At 41.9% G+C, this 22296-nt stretch overlaps 1 protein-coding gene across 1 annotated transcript; it reads right to left on the bottom strand.

The window, feature by feature from the left end:
- Positions 1-1990: 1990 nt before the first annotated feature.
- dmtn (dematin actin binding protein) lies at positions 1991-21739 on the bottom strand. Its single transcript, XM_083983004.1, has 16 exons — positions 20562-21739; positions 12948-12998; positions 12776-12859; positions 12496-12639; positions 11661-11705; positions 9354-9492; positions 9168-9212; positions 8377-8508; positions 8159-8253; positions 7135-7249; positions 6954-7003; positions 6137-6182; positions 5995-6002; positions 5830-5895; positions 4486-4566; positions 1991-2953 (listed from the first exon to the last, which is right to left on the bottom strand). The coding sequence occupies exons 2-16, from the start codon at positions 12954-12956 to the stop codon at positions 2840-2842; spliced, it is 1173 nt and encodes a 390-aa protein (XP_083839130.1). The 5' UTR covers positions 12957-12998; positions 20562-21739; the 3' UTR covers positions 1991-2839.
- Positions 21740-22296: the final 557 nt, after the last annotated feature.

The following is a 22296-nucleotide window of genomic DNA, read 5'->3' as shown; positions in this document are numbered from 1 at the left end:
GACGGCTGGTTTTAATGGGCCAGTTTCTCAACAATAGAAAATACTTGGACACCAGACTAAAAAAAACAGTATCAGTCAGACAGACTACAAAATATTTCACATAAATGTGTTGATTTATATGATTTCTTAAAGCCAAACTTTGATGTCAAATAACTGTTGGATAAACCAATCATTTTTAGGCTTCACATTAAAAAATCTATTAAGATGAATAATAATAAAGAATTATTACTCATAAAGAATTAAAAGAAGCTGAAGAGGTTTTAAATTTAAAGCTGCATCAATTCATTTTATTTTTGCCACATAGAAGCTGATATATAATTATAATATATACCTATGGGCTATATATTGATTAGTGCAGTTTTAATGATGATCCAGATCAGTGTTAACAGGGACTAATACTTTAGTACAAACTAGTTCCAGACACTTGTTTTAGACTTGACTTAACTGCAGAAGAATAAATATTATAGATATTAAAAACAAAGAGACGATAAAAGCAGAAGGTCTTGAACATATTTGTCAGTTTTATTTGACTCCGTCATGTCGTCGTACAACAGAAACAGAGACTGGATGTGAGGGTGAGACCATAGAGAGAAAAGCATGAATGAAGACTTCGAGCACAAAGACGACGGCGACGGAGGCATTTTCTACGTCAGGACACGATCCAGTAAAGACGCTATACCATGTTGGTTAGTGCGAACTACTCCTTTAAAACGTCTGCATGATGAAGTTAGCAGGAAGATGGCGGCGAAGGCGGAGGTGAGTTAAGTTAAAGCGAGGACCGAAGTCGTCAGCAGGTGCTCGTAAAATTAAAAAAAATAAAAATAAAATCAACTGTACAGCAGAAATGAATCGACAGGTCACACGTGGTGGAAGTAAAAAAATGTACAATCATCAAATAAATACAAAGCTCCAAGGAATAAATAGATTTAATATCTGTTACATGTTTAATATGCGACAGCTGTCGTTCAAGTCGTTTTGACGTCAAGAGGGCGGAGCCGCGAGGAGACGCTAACCGGGTCAGCTTCTGTTTGGGTTTCTGGTTTTTCACCCTGAGAACTGGTCTCATGAAGCTGGTTCGAACCGGTCCGGTGCGAACTGGTGCAATGTTTAAAACTGGGTTATAACTGGTAAAAAACAGATTTCGAGACATATAAACAACATAATCACAGAGTAAGAAACACCTGGAATAAATATACAAACATTAAAGCTCAATTTAGATTTTTTTTCTTTACATTCTTTCTGACGCTGTTGATCCTCCGTAGCCTACAACAAGGTCAGGAAAGGCCACCAATAAATTCAGATTTTTAGCTTTTGGTTCCTGAACACATCATGGCTGCCTGTAGTTTCCTTTGTTCAGCCTAGTGTTAGCATTAGCTCACTAACACCAATGCTAACTCTTCTTTTCCTTATATCAAAGTTGTTGATAGCATGCTAACCAACTAGCCTCTACATATCACCTAATGAAGAGAACTCATGTATTAATGCACTTTAATTTTTTACGTTTTATGTTTCTTTACATTCTTTTGAAGCTGTTTAAGTCACTCAAATGTTGCGCTTTTAGCTACATTTTTGTCATTGTTGGAAGTTTTACTATCGCTACATGGCCAGCAACAGTAGGCCTAGCATTAGCGTTACAGAGTTTAGCATCAAACTTCATCAACATCCGTTTCCTGATAAAACAAAAACAAATTCTGTTAGTGAAGTTAGCATGCTAACTTAGCACTCACTCACTCACTACATCCTCCAATCAGCACCAAGAACTTATAGCCTAGTTTGTTATTAAAGGCGCTATGTGTACGTTTTTGCTATTACTACATTGCTAATGTTAGCATTTGCAGTAGCTTCATATCTTCATTCACCAACATCTGTCTCCAGAGGTGGAAACAAACAAACACCACTCGCGTCTTTTCTGAGGTTAGCATCCTAACTAGCTAACCAGTGGCAGGGAAAAACCAAAACATACAACACAAACAGCTGTTGATAGGATTGATGATTGATCAGGATTGGTTTTCTGATTCCACTATATTAACAGTTAAAAACAGCTGATTTTATTTTATTTTTTGCTTTTGAGTCGACATGAAAACATGTTTTGGTCCAGTAAATATCAGCTGTCAGTCAGAGGTCAGAGTCTATGATGTGGACAATCAGATGGATGCTACATTAGCATTAGCATCTTGTTTTTACTGTGGCTACACAAAAAGTCAGTTGTTAGCGGCTTCCTAAAAATGTCACATGACGCGACTTTAGCCTATAATAAATTCAGGATTCCTGCATTTTTCCTGCGATCTGATTGGTCAGTAGTAGTCGTTGAATAGAGCGAACCAGCTTCATGAATCCAGAACACCTGAGTTATAAACCCAAAGGGAGCTGCTGCTAACGTGCTAAGATGCTAACCCGGGTAAACGTCACCTCGCGGTCCAGAGCTCAGAGAAACAAGACACATGTAGCTATGACGATGATGATGATGATGATAGTGGCGGCGGTGGTAGTGGTGGTGATGAAGATGATGGTGAAGGTGATGGGGACAGGTAAAGGAGGATGATTATAGCAAGCAGTGGTGAGTATAAGTGCAGCACAGGTAACATGTCTGAGTGTCAGTGCATCGGGTCAGTTCAGCCGGTAAAGGGTTAATCAGGCCCCGCCCCCAGTCTGGGCCTCGGGGGCCGGATCACATCCTGCGACGTGATTGGTTAGTTAAGATGGAGGACGTGGATGTGGACATAGGGCGTGGACGGACGTGATGAAGGCCTGGATATCTGACTCCTCCTCCTCCTCCTCCTCTTCCTCCTCCAGGTGCGTCGTCAAGGGAACGAGAGACGGGGGATGAGGTCACTTCCTGTTAGAAAAGTGAAGCTTTCTTCTTCATCTCGTTCCGTCTCCACAGGGAGAGGCGGTCGAACTCGGCGATCGGCATCTTGAAGATCTCCTGGAACTGCTCCTGGGACAGGTGTCTCTGAGAGGGGGAGGAGGAGGAGAGGACGGTGGGGGAAAGGTTGAGGGAGGAAGAGGAGGAGGAGAGAGTAGGAGGGGGAGAGGAGGGAGGAGAGGAACAGGAAGAGAAGAAAAAGAGGAGGAGGAGGTGAAGAAGAGAGGAAGAGGGGAGATGAGAAGAAATGGGAGGAGGAGCAGAGAGAGAGGAGGAGAAAGGAGGAGAGGAGGAAGGGAGTGGAAGGGGGAAGGAAGAGAAGGAGAAAAGGAGGGGGAGAGGAAGGAGAAAGAGGAGGAGACAGGAGATGGAAAGGAAGAAATAGGAGGAGGAGGGAGGCAGAGAGGGGAGAAGGGAGGAGGAGGTAGAAAGGAAGAAATAGGAGGAGAGGAGGAGGAGGTGAGGAGAGGAGGATGGTGGGGGGCAAAGAGGAGGAGGAGGAGGAGATAGGAGAGAGAAAATGGCGGGAGGAGGGGATGAGGAAGAGAAGAAACAGGAGAAGGAAGGGAGGAATAGGAGGGGTAAGGAAGAGAAGAAGGAAGAGGATGAGGAGAAGGGGGAGGGGAGGAGAGGGAAGGAGGAGGAGGAGGTGGGATGAGGAGGAAGGAAGGTGTAGGAGGGGGAAGAAAGAGGAGGAGAGAAGGAGGAAGAAAAAGGGAGTGGAAGAGGAGAGGAAGAGGGGTAAGAGAAGAAACAGGAGGAGGGAGGAGAGAGGGGAGAAGGAGAAAGAGAAGGAGGGGAGAGGAGGAAGGAAGAAAGAGGGGGAGACAGGAGATGGAAGAGAATAAGAAAGAGAAGGAGATGGGAAGAGAGGAGGAGATGAGGAGAGGGTGGGGGGAGAGGAGGAGGAGGAAGAGAGAGGAAGAAGGCGGGAGGAGAGGAGGAAGAGGTGAAGAAGAGAGGAAGAGGGGAGCCGAGAAGAAACGGGAGGAGGAGCAGAGAGAGAGGAGGAGAAATGAGGAGAGGAGGAAGGAAGAGAAGGGAGGAGAAGAAGGAAGAGAGAGGGAGAAGGCGGGAGGAGAGAAGGAGGAAGAGAAGAAAAAAGAGGAGCAGGAGATAAAGAAGAGAGGAAGAGGGAGTTGAGAAGAAATGGGAGGAGGAGCAGAGAGAGAGGAGGAGAGGAGGAAGGGAGGGGTAAGAGGGGGAAGGAAGAGAAGAAAAAAGAGGAGGGAGGAAAAGGTAGAAAGGAAGAAATAGGAGGAGAGAGGGGAGAAGGAAGAGAAGAAAGAGGAGGGAGGATGAGGTAGAAAGGAAGAAATAGGAGGAGAGAGGGGAGAAGGAAGAGAAGAAGAAAGAGGGGAGGAGGAGGAGGAGAAGAGAACAAAGGAGGAAGGCGAGGGAAAGATGGAGGAGAAGAGTCAGGTCAGTTTGATCAGTGTCAACTATAATCAGTAGTGAGACGTTTCTGCTTCTCTTCACTCTCTCTGACAGCAGCAGCATTAAACACACACACACACACACACACACGCACACACACACAGACACACACACACACACACACACACACACACACACACACACACACACACACACACAGACAGACACACACAGACACACACCTCCAGTCGAGTGCGGTCGACTCCTGGCGGCAGCTTAGAGCGCCCTCTGTGGGTCACAACCAGAGCTTCATAGGGATGAACCTGAAGAGAGGAGAGTTACATCATTACAGCTCCTTCAGAATAAAGGTAGATGTTTCTATTAAAGCTCCTTCAGACTAAAGGTAGATGTTTGTGTTAAAGCTCCTTCAGAATAAAGGTAGATGTTTGTATTAAAGCTCCTTCAGAATAAAAGCAGATGTTTGTATTAAAGCTCCTTCAGAATAAAGGTAGATGTTTGTATTAAAGCTCCTTCAGAATAAAAGCAGATGTTTGCATTAAAGCTCCTACAGAATAAAGGTAGATGTTTGTATTAAAGCTCCTTCAGAATAAAAGCAGATGTTTGTATTAAAGCTCCTTCAGAATAAAGGTAGATGTTTGTATTAAAGCTCCTTCAGAATAAAAGCAGATGTTTGTATTAAAGCTCCTTCAGAATAAAAGCAGATGTTTGTATTAAAGCTCCTTCAGAATAAAGGTAGATGTCTGTATTAAAGCTCCTTCAGAATAAAGGTAGATGTTTGTGTTAAAGCTCCTTCAAAATAAAGGTAGATGTTTGTGTTAAAGCTCCTTCAAAATAAAGGTAGATGTTTGTATTAAAGCTCCTTCAAAATAAAGGTAGATGTTTGTATTAAAGCTCCTTCAGAATAAAGGTAGATGTTTGTGTTAAAGCTCCTTCAGAATAAAGGTAGATATTTCTATTAAAGCTCCTTCAGAATAAAGGTAGATATTTCTATTAAAGCTCCTTCCGAATAAAGGTAGATGTTTCTATTAAAGCTCTTTCAGAATAAAGGTAGATGTTTGTGTTAAAGCTCCTTCAGAATAAAGGTAGATGTTTGTATTAGAGCTCCTTCAGAATAAAGGTAGATGTTTGTATTAAAGCTCCTTCAAAATAAAGGTAGATGTTTGTATCATAGCTCCTTCAGAATAAAAGCAGATGTTTGTATTAAAGCTCCTTCAGAATAAAGGTAGATGTTTGTATTAAAGCTCCTTCAGAATAAAGGTAGATGTTTGGATGAAAGCTCCTTCAAAATAAAGGTAGATGTTTGTCTTATAGCTCCTTCAGAATAAAGGTAGATGTTTGTATCATAGCTCCTTCAAAATAAAGGTAGATGTTTCTATTAAAGCTCCTTCAGAATAAAGGTAGATGTTTGTATTAAAGCTCCTTCAGAATAAAGGTAGATGTTTGTATTAAAGCTCCTTCAGAATAAAGGTAGATGTTTGTATTAAAGCTCCTTCAAAATAAAGGTAGATGTTTATATTACACCATGTCTAGTGTGACTTTGTGATGTCACAGTGAGGCTTCTTCACCTTCTGCTCCAGGATACTGGGCAGAGAGTTTCCTCTGTCCATCCTCTCCCTCCGAGCTTCGCCGTTCTACACAAACACAAACACAAACACAAACTATGTTAGCAAAGTGTCTATAAAACCTGGAGAACACAAATGCATCACATTAAAACACACACACGCACTCACCTGAGCAGCTGTGAAGACGTCGACAGGAAGTAGAAACGTCAGGAAATGAAAAACACAACTGTGAGTGTGAGTTCCTCCACAAGAGAAAATAGTCCCTGAGTGATGCTAAGCTAAGCTACGCTAAGCTAAGCTAAGCTCCTACCTGAAGGTCCTTTATCTGCTTCTGTGGAGAACTCAGCTGACTGCATCTACACAGGAGACACAACAACACGTCACCACAGGCTCAGCACAATGTAAACATGTGTATGACAGATATTGATCATTGATCGATTGATTTTTCATATTTAAAGGACAATTCCGGGCAAATTCAACTCAGGGCTGTATTTTCCTGACATTTTATAGGTCTAAAAGAAGGAATCTGAAGATTTTCAGTTTAATTGCTCCTGTTTTGCGGTAGTTGTGTCTGTCCCCGCATCGCCACGGCAGCGATGAATGGGAGCGGATTGAAGTTCTGCTGCTTAGGCTGTTTCCATCCCTCAAAGCCACAGACAGCGTCAGATGGCGACTCAAACATGCAGCCAGAAGTTTATTTACTTCAAGCAAGTCAAGAGTTGATATTCCTGTGTTTATGACACAAACGGGAGCTTCCCACTGCACCTGAACACACCGAGCGTCAACTTGGGTCTCGACTCCGCCAGACTTTGAATTAGATCTAGTTTTACAAACATGTCGGCTTCATTGAAGTGAATAAACTTCTGGGTGCATGTTTGAGTCGCCGCCTGACGCTGTCTGTGGCTTTGAGGGATGTAAACAGCCTAAGCAGCAGCAGAACTTGCATCTGCTCCCATTCATCGCTGCCGTGGCGATGCAGGGACAGACACAACTATCGCAAAACAGGAGCAATTAAACTGAAAATCTTCAGATTCCTTCTTTTAGACCTAAAATATTATAGGAAAATGCAGCCCCCAGTTGAATTTACCCGAAATTGTCCTTTACAGTAACTATTAGTCCTGACTCACTCTGGTCAAACCTGAACGTGACGGAGACTTTGAAGCATTCGCTGACAAACCTGCAGGTAGAAACACACAGGTAACAGTTAGTGTGTGTGTGAGTTTGTGTTTATGTGTGTGTGTGTGTTTGCGTGTTTGCGTGTGTGTGTGTGTGTGTGTGTGTGTGTGTGTGTGTGTGTGTGTGTCTCACTCGTGTGCATGTGTGTTCTGTCCGGAAGCGACTGCGTCTTCCTCCGGTACTGAACGGCCTTCTCCTCCTTCTCCTTCTCCTCCTTCAGGATCAGACGTCCCAGGTTGGACTTGATCTGGAGGACACACACACACACACATGTGATGATGTCATGACGACCTTTACTCTTATGACCTCATTACTTAAAGGGATAGTTCAACATTTTGGCAAATCCTCCATAATCCCTATAGTCATAGCAGTAGGTTTATTATACCTTTAATTATCGGTGGTGACCTGCACATTCACCACACTATGAGATAATCACGTAACGTTACCAGACAGAGTTGTTTTAGAGGCAAATGCAGCCGGAACTACATTCCAGACACGGCTGCTGGGCGGAGGGATTTCAAAAGAGAAAGTAGTTCCTAGTATTTGTTTCATGTGTCGTAATTAGGGATGTCATGATTATAGATTTTTCTTGGTGCGATTATTCATGGTATTACGATTATCACGATTATTACTACACATTAATTAATTTCACAACACTATGAATGTATAAAATCAAATATAGTCAAAATATAATTACATTACTATAATTATATACACTAAATATTTTAAGTAGCTATAAATTTAGGACCAACTTACACATACAGTTGTTGTGTAACTTTGTTTTTGTTCTGTGTGTGTTGCGCTGATCTGCCGACGTGGTTCCGACATCATCTTTTTTGCAAAGCGACGCTATTTAGGAACCTTTACGATTAAATAATTGTGGCGTTTAATACCACGATTAATTGTGAAAAAAAAGTAATCGTGACAGTCCTAGTCGTAATGTTACATGATTATCTCATAGCGTGGTGAATGTGCAGGTCTCAACTTGTCCACCAGAGCGTTTTGGAGTTGTTAGATTGTGTATGTATAACCTGCACCGATAATTAAAGGTGACAAACCTACTGGTATGACTATAGGGATTATGATGAGAGGAGAATCTGACTAAATAAAATGTTGAACTGTCCCTTTAAGGCGGAGGAGGAGGAGTCTCTCTCACCTTCTCCAGCTCCTGCTCCTGCAGCGTCCTGGCTTCTTCCGTCAGGTCCTCGAACTCGTCTTCCTCCTCCAGCTTCTTCTTGTTCCACTCGATCTCTGCAGGCGGTCGAGGTGCAGCGTTAGCTCCGCCCACAGACACACAACCTCACCTAATGTGTGTGTGTGTGTGCATGTGTGTGTGTGTGTGTGTGTGTGTGTGTGTGTGTGTGTGTGTGTTACCCATGGAGGCCAGCGAGGGGGGGCAGGGCCAGTACTCGGTCTCGATCTTGGACGGCTGGTTTGGATCTGGAGGCTGAGCTGCAGGGAACTTGGCCGTCTTGATGGCGCTGCTGCCGTCCAGATGTTTCACATCTGCAGAGATTTTATTATTTTTTATTCCTGTCTATATTCTGAAGGTTTTTACAGAGAGGGGATTGTTGATATATCATTCATACAACATTTTATTCCAAAAAAACAAAAACAAAAGGGCTGGTGACAGTATTTTCTCATTTACAGAGTGATAAAAAGAGATATCCAAAATCCTCCTCTGTAAAAACTTTAGACTCTAATGTGTCAACAAAATAAAACAAGAATTTTGAAAGAGGCTTTATCCATTGTTCAGATTTCGGTTCTGGAAATATATGCAAATTAGTGCATATCTCATTAGATATTGCCCCATCTACACATTTAAACATAAAATTTGACAAAACTTGTAATACAAAAAATATTTGTCTTAATGTGAGTGATACACTTGGGAAGTTTCATGGTGATATCTGTTAGTTACATTTTTTTTTTAACCTTAAAATACATCAAAAGCCCCATAGGCGGAGGTGGACATTTTTGTCCAGCGAAGGATCATGGATGTTGTTAGAATTCATTACGGGTCCAAAAAATGGACTTGAATTCTGAAACTCGGGACATCCAGAGTTTACCCAAAGATACACCTCCTTGCCAGAAACCAGGCCCCAGTGACCTTTAATTTGACCGTGGGGAGTTGGGAAAGTGTGAGAGGAGGAGGAGTGTGAGCTCACCCTGTTGGTAGATGGGAGGTTTCCTGTAGATGTTGGTTCCATTATCTGGGAATGAGAGTACGGAGGCTCAGGAGGGTCAGTACGGACATGAAGCTGAGTTTGACAGTTGATGTGTGTGTGTGTGTGTGTGTGTGTGTGTGTGTGTGTGTGTGTGTGTGTGTGTGTGTGTGTGTGTGTGTGTGTGACCTGGTCTGTGGAAGTGCTGCATGCTGGCACTGATCTTCCGTCCTGCGTTGAGCTGCAGCGTGGATCCTCCAGGTGAACCGCTCTCACTCTCCGCTCGCTCACTCTCCGCTCGCTCACTCTCCGCTCGACGAGCCTTCACCTGAGACACACACACACACAAAGTAATGTAACTAACTGCATTTGATTACATTTTGATTACTTTTCACATTTTTAGACCTGATAGTGTAAAACAACATAAAGATGTTACAATAAGAGAACTTAATTTCCTCTTTTTACTGTGAGAAAATCTGTCATCATCTCAGTGTAGAAAAACACTCTTTGCACTGCACTTTAATGTTGCGTCGGTATCCAGCTTGCGGTTTTGGAAGGAGGACGTTTACAAATCTGAGCTTTTGCAGCGATTTTTCAAATGTAACTAAAATTGTATTTATGGAAATATCCAAAAGCAACTGTAATTTAATTACACGTTTTCCCCTGGTAATGTAATGGATTACAATTATGTACATTTTGTAAATAAATTATGTTACGCTGTTACATGTAATGTAATGCAATGATACAGATAAGATGCATCTCAAACAATTTGAATATCATGGAAAAGTTTATTTATATCATTATGTAATTCAGTTTAAAAAAAAGTGAAACTAAAACATTATATAGATCCATTACACACAGAATGAAACATTTCATATCTTTATATATTTAATTTTTAATTGTAATGATTATGTCTTAAATTTAATGAAGACTTCAAATTTAGTATCTCAAAAAAATTTAATATTGTAAGAGAAAAATTGACTTTTCATTGATATTCTATCTAGTTAATTGAGAAACAGCTGTGTGTAGTTCTCTAACCCTACACAGAATGAAACATTTCATGTCTTTATATATTTAATTTATTTTAATTGTAGTGATTATATCTTACATTTAATTAATTCAGTATCTCAAAAAATGTAATTTTACATATGTAAAAGTTGGTTTTCTGAAAAGTCTGTCCATCTATATGCATTCAATACTTAGTTGGGGCTGTTTAAATGGACTTTTCATTGATATTCTAGTTTATTGAGAAGCAGCTGTGTGTTGGTGTTGTAGTTCTGCTCAGGTCCAGCAGGTGGAGCTGTGACTGTGACTCAGAATGAAACTGAAACTGAACTGTGTCTCAGCACTTTTCTTTTCTCTTCCTCTTCCTCCTCTTCCTCATCTTCTGTGGAAAATAAAATCATCTCATATTTCTCCTCTGACTCTTTCATGAGCGGCGGAGACGATGAGGTCACGTCGTCCTCTCACAGAGACGCCGTCTGTCTGTCTGTCTGTCTGTCCTCGGCGCCGCAGAATACCACGGTCAGTAAATGTCACACGGACAAAGCGGCGACTTCATCCTGACCCCACACAGAGGTCACAGAGGTCACGGGGCTGAACGGTCGCTGAAATCCTGCTCTATTGTTTTCTATTATATTTCCATTATTATCACGACACTGTGCTCATCTCCTCCATGAGCTGTGGCTGAAAGGATGCGTTCAAGAACCTTCACTCAGGTCGGAGAAACAGTTGAGTCATAATAAATAAACTGATCAGGTTAAATTTTCTCTTTTTTTTGGGTTTGTTTTAGTTTTTTGTCACAAAATTTAAAGGGATAGTTCACCCAAAATTGAAATTCCGTGGCTTCTCTGAGTTACAGGGGGTCTCGGCGTAGCAGTGCATGTCCATATAACGGTTGCAAATGGATACCAACTGTCTTCGTAACAAAAAGACACACCAAAAAACATCCAAACACCTCCATGCTGCTCGTATGTAATGTCCCTCTTGTATTGAAGCCCCGAAATGCGAAATGGTCCCGAAAGAAATTAAATAAGTCTATATTTCAAGCTTGTTTTGTAGCGGAAGAGGAGCTTCGAGAAGCGGACATTACATACGAGCAGCATGGAGGTATTTGGATGTTTTTTGGTGTGTCTTTTTGTTACAAAGACAGTTGGTATCCATTTGCAACCGTTATATGGACATGCACTGCTACGCCGAGACCCCCTGTAACTCAGAGAAGCCACAGAGGACTCTGAAACTTCTCCCAGCCCTTAGTCCACATGAGGGGGAGTAGATAATGAGTGAAATTTCAATTTTGAGTGAACTATCCCTTTAATCAAAGTTTGAGACGTAAAAAAAACGTTGTAGAGTAAATATTTAGACGACCTGGAGCTGATTCATGTTATAAAGTTAAAATTATTTATATTTATATTACATCTGACTCTCTTGCTCTCATGTTTTTTTGTTTCATAAAGTTAAAAATAGTGAGTTTGAGGTGAAGCGGGTGAGTCTTACCTCAGGAGACCTGGTGGGGGAGGTGGAGGGGGGAGAGAGGGAGCGCTGCAGAGAGAGAGAGAGAGAGAGTTACAACAGTTTGTTAATCAAATATTCTTTTTTTTAAAGGTGAGACACGACAGGTGAATAGGGTAAAACATTTAAACTAACAGATATCACCATGAAACTACCCAAGTTTATCACTTACATTATGACAAATATTTTTTGTATTATAAGTTTTATCAAATCTTAAAGGGATAGTTGAACATTTTGTCAAATTGGCCCATTGCCATAATCCCTATAGGTCCCTAGGTATAGGTAGGTTCGTTATCTTTAATTGTCGGTGCAAGCTATTTTTAGAACGGCGGAGCAGAGCCGTGAGCTGCTCAGAGCTACACTACGGAGGCTCATGGGATTTCTTGGTTTCCCTCATCAAACTCATCAAATACACAATCCAACAACTCCAGAGGTAAATTCATGCAAAACCGCTGATGCGCGTTGCCTTCAGGGACAGTTTTTCATCAACAGTCTCTGTATTTCCCTCTAAAACAACTCTGTCTGGTAACGTTGTGTTATTATCTCATAGCGTGGTGAATGTGCAGGTCACAACTTGTCCACCAGAGCGTTGTGCAGTTGTTGGATTGTGTATTTGATGAGTTTGATGAGGGAAACCAAGAAATCCCATAATGAGCCTCCGTAGCGTAGCTCTGAGCAGCTCACGGCTCTGCTCCGCCGTTCTAAAAATAGCTTGCACCGACAATTAAAGGTAACGAACCTACTGCTATGACTATAGGGATTATGGCAATGTGTGTGTGTGTGTGTGTGTGTGTGTGTGTGTGTGTGTGTGTGTGTGTACCTCTCTGCGGGGCGGGTCCAGCGGGGAGAAGGTGAGGTGAGGCTGGTAGGTCATCAGGTCCGGTCTCTCCACCTGCAGGATGGCTTTGTCTCTGGGCAGCGCAGCCAAGTCTCTGTAGCCCACCACCTGGTCGTTGACCCGGGTCTGACACACACACACACACACACACACACACACACACACACACACACACACACACACACACACACACAGATGACAGGTCAGTGTGTGTGTGTGTGTGTGTGTGTGTTGTGTGTTGTGTGTGTAGTAGTAGTCGTACCATGATGCCTGTAGCTGGAGACCCCGGAGCGCTGGGGTTCCTGGAGGACGGAGGGAGGTTGACTGGAGTGACCCGTCCCTCCACCTGACACACACACACACACACACATTATTGAGTTGTAATATAAGTTATGAATGAGTGTGTGCGTGTGTGTGTGTGTGCGATTGATCACCTTCTGCATGGCTGGAGAGAAACCTTCCTCCCTCTGTCTGTCTGTGACCTGCTGCAGAAACAAGAGAGAGAGACGATGATGACGATGATGATTAAGATTTGATTTGATTTATTTAGCACATAGTCAATTACAACATCCATAAAATAAAGTAAAACAAACAAGAAAAGTACGGAAGCGTATTGCAATCACTTGAAAAGAGTAATTTATCTTCTGGTCTGTTTTTCGAGGTAATTTTTTTCTGTTTTTCTGGCTATTTTTTTCCCTGGTTTTTTTGAGTAATTTTTTCTGTTTTTCGTGCAAATTTTTTTCTCTGAGATACTTCGAAATCTCGCGAGAACATCCAACCTGCAAGACTCCCATCTATGGTGACTCCTGCTCCGCACATATGCCCCGTCTTCAACTTTCTATACCGTACCGGGTCAATTAAGGCATGTGATTAGTTACACACAGGGTATGATACTCCTGCTATGTTTTAGACTTTATCCTTCTATTGTAAGCCTGTTGCTCAATGTAGCAGGGAAGGAGTAGACCATAGACTGTATAAAAATGAGAAAAAAACAGAAAAAATTACTCAAAAAAACTGGAAAAAAGATTAGTCAGAAAAACACGAAATAAAACTACTCAGAAGAACAGAAAAAATTACCTCGAAAAACAGACCAAAGAATAAATTGGTTTGTAGCAGAAGCTCCCAGCACTGCTCTTCCTGGTCTGTTCAAATCTCACGCGATTTGCATTGACATCCAGTTCACGGCTCCGCAAATCGCGCGAGATTCCGGCAGAGCAACACTGGGAGCTTCTGCTACAAACAAGCTTCAAATATAGACTTATTTAATTTTTTTCGGGACAATTTCGCATTCAGGGGCTTCAATACAAGAGGGACATGACATACGAGCAGCATGGAGGTATTTGGATGTTTTTTGGTGTGTGTTTTTTGTTACGAAGACAGTTGGTATCCATTTGCAACCATCATATGGACATGCACTGCTACGCCGAGACCCCCTGTAACTCAGAGAAGCCACGGAGGACTCTGAAATTTGAATTTTGGGTGAACTATCCCTTTAAAAAGCTGATTCGAGTTTGAGTTTAATAAGAAAGTGAGGAGGAAGTGAATTCCATATCTTGGAAGGAACCTCTGTAGGAAATCCGTTCTCGATTGTAGCGAGGGGCTGAAGCTGATAGATAATGCTTTACGGTTTGAAAAATTATGAAATTGTTTGTTTGCGGAAAATAAATTGTGAAACAAGGAAGGAAGTGGATGAAGATGAAGATGATGATGATGATGATGGAGAGGATGAAGAGGATGATGATGAAGACGATGATGATGCATTAGCTATTAATCGGATCGGGTCTGAGCTTCAGCGTTTTTTTTTCATGAACGAGACGACGAGAATGACTCATCGAGATCAGAGTTACAACGTCTGGTCCTTACACACACACTCACACACGCACACACACACACACACACACACACACACACACACACACACACACACACACACACACACACACACACACACACACACACACACACACACACACCAACAACAACAAAGACACAAAGAGACACAAACCGCTGACGTCGAGTTCGGACACAGTTCAGTTATGAAGAGAGAAAAAAAATCTTTGCTCAGATCAAATGATCCTGAATCAGACTCAGGAGGTGTGTGTGTGTGTGTGTGTGTGTGTGTGTGTGTGTGTGTGTGTGTGTGTGTGTGTGTGTGTGTGTGTGTGTGTGTGTGTGTGTGTGTCTGGGGGGGGGGGGGTTGGATGAGGACAAGGAGACACAACAAGAAACAAGACCAGACTGTGTGTGTGTGAGCACAGGAAACACACCTTGTACCTAAACAACATGAGAGCTGAGGATGTAAGATCCACACTTCCTCCTTCTCCCCCCCCCTTCTCCCCCCATGTGGTGACTTCTCTTTCATCACCCCCCCCCCTTCCTCCCCCTCTTCCTCCTCCATCACCATAGTCTTCCTCCCTCCCCCCTCCTCCCCTCCTGTTTATCAGCTCACCCAGTCGGACCAACGCCCTGCAGCTCCTCAGCGACTCCTGTGGTTACACCCCCCCCTCACCTCCCCCTCAAGAGAGTTAGGTAACAGAGCAGAGCTACAGACCTGCAGCTAAACAAAGGTGTAAGAATCAAATCCAGCCAATAAAAAATGATCGTGTGAACTGGTCAAGCCCGTTTTTATATAGTTGGTTCAACGTATAAAGGGAGAAAAACACACAAAAAAACTCCTGGGTTATTTCTTTAACCCAATTTCTGGGTTCAAGAAGCATAACATATTTTCTGGGTTATATAGCTCATAATTTTAACCTAATTCTTGGGTTGTTTGGGTTATATACCATTCCTGTGTAACCCATTTTCTGGGTTAGACACTAAAAACTCCTGGGTTATTTCTTTAACCCAATTTCTGGGTTGCTTGTGCTGGGTTTAAATTGTGGGTTATTTTTTCAGAGCGTAACATATTTTCTGGGTTATACTGTAGAGCTCATATTTTAACCTAATTCTTGGGTTGTTTGGGTTATATACAATTCCTGGGTAACCCATTTACTCATGGGTTACACACTAAAAACTCAATTTCTTTAACCCAATTTCTGGGTTGCTTTGTGTTGGGTTAAAATGATGGGTTATTTTTCAGAACGTAACATATTTTCTGGGTTATAGAGCTCATATTTTAACCTTATTCTTGCGTTGTTTGAGTTATATACAATTCCTGCGTAACCCATTTTCTGGGTTGGACACTAAAAACTCCTGGGTTATTTCTTTAACCCAATTTCTAGGTTGCGTTGTGTTGTGTTGGGTTAAAATGATTGGTTATTTTTCAGAGCGTAACATATTTTCTGGGTTATACTGTAGAGCTCATATATTAACCTAATTCTTGGGTTGTTTGGGTTATATACAATTCCTGTGTATTCCATTTTCTGGGTTAGACACTAAAAACTCCTGGGCTATTTCTTTAACCCAATTTCTGGGTTGCTTTGTGTTGGGTTAAAAAATTATGGGTTATTTTTCAGAGCGTAACATATTTTCTGGGTTATAAACACATTTGTAATATAAACAATCACATGTCTGGTGTTTGCCTGCCTTTGCCTGTATTCTTGGACATTGTTTTTTGTGTTTTTCCCCCTAACTGGATTTGGCTGCCTACCTGTGTACGACTTGGTCTACAGTAGGCTACTAACAGAGTTATCTTTGCTAACTGTTGGTTCATTCTTCTGCTTGTGAATCTGAGGTTCATTCAAAAGTGTTACAGGAGGACTCTAAAGCCCATGGAGATACAGAACAGCACCAGTATCTGATGATAAATACGTATAATGAAAGTTGTATTAACTGAAATAAGGCAAAGTGAATAGTAACCTGAGGTCAGCATCGAACCCTGCTCTGCTCAATACACGGTGTTTCCCACACATTCATGTATTCGTGGCGGCCCGTCACAAAAGAATTACGTCCGCCACGAATAGATTTTTCTTTTTTTTCGGCAACGCAATCTCATTCATTCATCTCCGCATAGCGCAGCTCAATATTGGCATACACACACACACACACACACACACACACACACACACACACAGAGAAGCGTGCATGCATGATAGCAGTGCGCGGTAAAAGCGAAACCGATCGCACCCAAACGAGATGTTGGGTCTTGGTTGAAATAACCCAGAAAGTAGTTGGTCCCATTTTTAACCCAAGTGTTGGGTCAAAAATACCCTATTATGTGTTATTTTTGGCCCAGGAGTTTTTAGTGTGCATCATTCTTTATCATTCATCCTCTTGAGTTTCCTGGTTGATAGTTTGTTAGTAGCTGGAGGTAAAGCTACGGAGAAGAGGCCACAGAAATGATCTGATCTGAGAACTGATCGGCTTTTCTCTCTGAATCAGATTTGGTCTTTACATTGTATTAATGACAAGGTGTGTTGTTGTGTTCATAGCTGCCTACCGGTAAATCACACATTGTCATTAGTTGATCCGCCTGGTGAGAAACAGCTACACAGTGACAAGTTGTGTTAAGTTGTGTTAAAATAAATGAATAATAAAGGCAGCCAGCCGTCGGCTCGTGTCGAGGCGGTGTGTGTGTGTGTGTGTGTGTGTGTGTGTGTGTGTGGGGGCTTTTACAGAGCGTCAGGCTACAGAGCAACAGTTGATCCCTCAGGGCCACCATAGTTTTTGGATATTATTAGACTGAGATGATCTTGTGTCGGGTCGAGCTACTGGATAAAAACAAGCTGCAGATTTAGTCCTCGTCCACATGGAAACAAGAGCTTCTCCCAAAACAATCTTTTCCTTTTGAAAAGGTTTTCTATAACATAACATTGTTTCCAGAAATATATATAATATATGTTGTTATTGTTATGTCCATAGACTGAAATGTCTAGAGGTATGACATCATTGTTTCACAAAATATCAGTTTTGGGTGTCTACATGAAAACGCTGGGGCGGCGTTTTCAGATTTCTCCACTCTGGGACCCGTTTCCTAAAAAATACAGTTTTCACGCCTCCACCAACACATCGTTTCTGTCCGGACGAAAAGCCAAAACCATAAAAAAACGTATGTGGATTCACTGAAACCAGTTTCCATGTGGACGGGCTCGCTGAATGTATCGACTGACCACGCCCACTCAGGAAACAGGAAGTGTGAACCATTCAGAACCGTTGTTGCAGTTGCAGTCAAGGGGGTGGATCTGACTACACGCAGGCGTAGCTCACAGTCGGCCATATGAGGACGGGCAACTTGCTCTGTCTGGCTGCAGTTACAGTGCAGTAGATATGTGATCCAGTCATCTGCACTAAAGAAACGATTCATAACTCTGTGTAAAATAAATCAATATGTAGCTATTACTTTAACTATTTGCATAATGTCACTAAAATGTTACTTTTACAAAAAAATATATATTATTAAAATGATCCGTGATTCTAAATATGCTGCATCATAACTGCATAAACGTTCATAAAAATCAAACCGTTTTGAAATCGGACAAAAACTGAGTAAGTTGTGGTCATTATAGCAGAATATGCACCATAGGCTTAATGCTCTGAGGGAGAGAGTTGCCCGTTCCAAGATGGCCGCCGTACTGGCTACGCCGTGTCTTTGGGAAACAGCTGGGGGTGAGTCATCTAGTTCTTATATATATCTATGGTTGCAGTTCTCCAGTCAGTCACCATCTGACCTCTGACCTCTGACCCTCAGGTGCAGTGTCAGTGTGTGTGAACTGTGCTGAGGGAACATTATTGATTTTAGGCCACATCATTAAAGGTATAATACGTAGGAATTCCCCCCATCTAGCGGTGCGGTTGCATATCTGAACGTATTCTTGATGTTGCATTCACCTGAAATTGGGCAGATGTCAGACAGACAACAGACGCTGCATGTAACAGGATAAACAAGCTGACTGCGCCTGAATGCAACACCAGTGCCTCCGTCCTTCCTCGCACTACACAGTGGTGACAGTTTTAACAGGCCGAGCCGACAGCTCCGCTCGACGTAAAAAAAGGCGATGCAACATGGCCGCCTCGGTTCGGTGCGTCGCCCACTTATGTATTTGTAACGACTTGTAACAACTCATTCTAAGGAACCAGAAAGCTTTCATTTGTAGCAGCTGTGATTCCACTTCAGTGAAATACGGATTTATGAAAGACATGTTTGATTTTGGCTAATAAAAAGCCAAATAAGTTACAGACTGGGGCTTTAACATCTGTATGAACATCTGTATTTTCTCTTCACATGAACCATTACAGGTACGAGGAGCACGATGCCTGATCAACGTTTAATTAACCATTAATTAACGAGCAGAGACGATATTTGATGTTTTAACGTGGACGTTTTTTGCCTCCATGTTGTCTTTATCCTCACTTCACTTCCTGTGTGTTGCATTCACTGACCCCTTTAGGTCATCAGACCTTTTCTTTTTCTTTTTACTTGATGCATCACAGTGAAATATTAATGCACTAAAGTGATCATCAGACCTGCCAATCACAGGAGGATTGATGATGATGATGATATATGTTTATATATTTTACCTATATGATAAAACCAGAAGCAGCAGCAGCAGAATAAAGTGAAGCAGCGGCCGAGTTAATGATCCGAGTCTCTGAGGATCATGTGACCGGCAGCTGCCTGAGTGCTGCACGTCTGATAGTCTTATCACCGAGAGCTTTTAACTGCCACTCTGTCAATGGAGCTGAGCCCTGTGTGTGTGTGTTGTCCATTAGCTCACACACACACACACACACACACACACACACACACACACACACACACACACACACACACACACACACACACACAAAGATGATTTAAACACAGCTCACTCTCATTTTTCTTCCTCTGCAGCGTCACAGAGAATTTGTTTTTCTTCTTAAAGCTGCAGCTGATCAATAACCATCTTCATTATTGCCTCTAGTCAATCATTATTGGTGATTATTTGTTCAGTTCTGTTTGTTCAACGTCTTTAAACATCTCATTTTCTGTTTTTTTTTGCCTATTGTGAAACATTCAGAGGAAACTGGAAATATCAACATCCTCAATAACTGATCAATTATTATTATTAGTTATTATAAGTTCTAGATCCTCATCATAATCACATTATTGAGCAGCAGGATAAGGAAGCAGCACATGATCACAATATTCATCATTATACTGTGTAGCCTAATAAAAAGATTTTTTGCTTCTGTCTTAAAGGAACAGGACGTGGATTTATTGATTGGAAATTAATCTGCATGCTATTTCTGATCATTGATTAACTGGTTTTGAATTTCAGCCTCAAACATGTTAAGATTTTCTGTTTTTCTTACTGTTTTATCCTCTCATATATCACACATCATATCATATCATATCATATCATATCATATCACGTCTCGTTCTGGCCTATTATCCAGACGCACATGAGCCTTCTGCTCTCTTATAATAACATTAAATGTGTCCAGATGTTGAACAGCAGCTGGTTTCTGCTTCTTTCTCTCCTATGATCATTTATAGTTTTATTTTGCTTCTGTTTCCTGTCACAGTGAGGTGAAAAATATTAAAAATAAAAAACTCCTGTTTGACCAGAAGCTCGCTGTGGATTCTGGGTAATTAACAGAACCATTTTATATATATATATATAGGCTATATAATATATAAGATTGATGGTTATAATAATAATGAAAACAACAACGGTAATATTTAATCTGCTCTCGGATCAGTGGAGACCTGTGCGCTCTATCTAATTATAATAAGGCTGCGCGCACGAAATCCCGGGAGCTCAGGCCTCAGATAAACATGATGATGATGATGATGGTGGTGTTTTTATCAGAGATGAAGACGAAGATGATGATGAAGATGAAGATGAAGATGGTGAAGGTTTTCGTCGTCGTTTCGTTAACGCACCGTGTGGCCTTCACTGTCCTCCGCCTCGGGATATCAAAGGAGAGGGAGCGGACCGAGACAAGTGCGTCTGCGTCTGAAAACACCGCGCGGCTCAGAGGAGGAGGTGGTGGTGGTGGAGGGAGAGGAGGGAGGGGAGGGGAGGAGGGGGGTAATAAAACAGCGGCCGGTTCGATTCCGATGTGAAGAAGAAGAGAAGAGAAGAAGATGAAGAAGGAAAAAAAAAGAAGAATCGGCTCTTTCTTACCTCCAAACGGCGACGCGGTGAGGAGAAATCAGTGAGGCTGTGAAGGCTGAGGAGGTCCGGCCGGACGCATCCAGGAGAGACGGTGACGCTCCTCGGTGGAGAGGAGGGAGGGAGGGAGGAGGAGGAGGAAGGGTAGAGGAGGAGGAGGTGTTATGAGAAGGGGCTGCTGCTGCTGCTGCTGCTGCTGCTCTTAAAGCCCAGGCTGCTGCTGCTGTTGGGACAGGAGGTTCATGAAGGTGGAGGAGGAGGAGGAGGAGGAGGAAAGGGGGGGTCTGGTCTGGTTTCCTGTTGCTCCAACAATCACCAAGAAAAAAAAACAAAATCCTCACATTCCTCCTGCACCAAAAATACAGCGTTGTGACGTCACGATGTCCAGTTAATGATATGGAAAATAAATGACGTTTCCACAGTAACTGGTTATATTCACTGTTTGATATGACACATCTGTAATCCATAATAAAAACTGATCGATCTATATGTAACTTTGAACCAAATTTGATTTTATACATGAAAAATGCAGCATTCATATGTTTATAAAACGTGTTATAACACATCCTATGGTGGACGGGCAGTTATTTACTCAGTGTCTTTATTATACAAACACACAACATGAAACAGGGACAATAGAAACAAAGGTAAACAACGCTAATTAAGGAGGAAAACATTGTTTGATGGTGATACAAATATGAACAAAGGAAGAAACAACACAAAACAAAAACAAAACAGTTTTGTCATTAAATTAAAAGGCATAAAAATGAAATGTAGGTGATAAAATAGTAATAACACATGTTGTACTTAGTAATTATTCAATCAACTCAAACTAAACAACTACTGAGAACCAGAGATATTACAGTAACATCCAGTTTTAAATCTGGCACTGGCCCTTTAAATACGTGACATCACCAAGGTGTCAAAAAAAGGGAGAGTACAGAGAGTCAGAAGGAACAAGATGGTTCCCTGTGTCTGTCGACCGTAGACTGTCGTGACTTATACCGTTAGAAACGTTTAGCTAGGGTGAAGTCAGGTAAAATGGGCCACTTTTTGGTAAACGATTAATAAGACCATCAAAAATGCTATGCATGAAATCCATTGACATTTTTAAAAATCGACATAGGTCTCTTAAATGTTTCTGTGTGAAAAAAAAATTAAAAAGTATAATTATTTTGGAATTATGAGAGTTAAAGCAGATATCAGTGGAATGTTTTTGTTAATATAAGTCCTAAATAGTCCTATTTTCCGTCAGCAATCACTTACATGAAGTATTTCAGCCTAAACACGAGTCTCTCCGTCACTCTGCTCTGCTGTAACCCGAGGAGAACATTTTCCTTGTGGGATACAAGTGTTATCCAATGAGGAGAGAGAACGGCATGAAGGGCTGTGTGTGCAGCCAAGGGATGCGCGTGAATGTGGTGACGTAGCACGAGGACCAATTGATGCCTGACAAGGGCGGGGGCTGCTAACTCATGGTGCGTTCAAAGAAACTCGTACTTTGTGTTTTTCCTTCCTGTGAAGTCATACCAGTTCGATCTGGTACGAGTTCACGGGTCGGAAGTTACGAGTGGCCGTTATAGGGAACTTTCACAGACAACAGGATGGTAAAAACACGAGCTACGGGTTACCTGGAACGCTACCAAGTCGTAGTTGTGACTTGAAGCTGTAACTTACGGTTTCAAAAGCCTGCCTTGAACGCAGCATTAGCCGAAACGGCCGTGAAGCTGATATCTGCTTTAAAGTA

The sequence above is a fragment of the Trachurus trachurus genome, assembly GCF_905171665.1.
Source record: "Trachurus trachurus genome assembly, chromosome: 12".
NCBI classification, from domain to species: Eukaryota; Metazoa; Chordata; class Actinopteri; order Carangiformes; family Carangidae; genus Trachurus; species Trachurus trachurus.
Note: the sequence above shows the minus strand (reverse complement) of the source record. Positions and strands in the feature narration are given on the sequence as shown.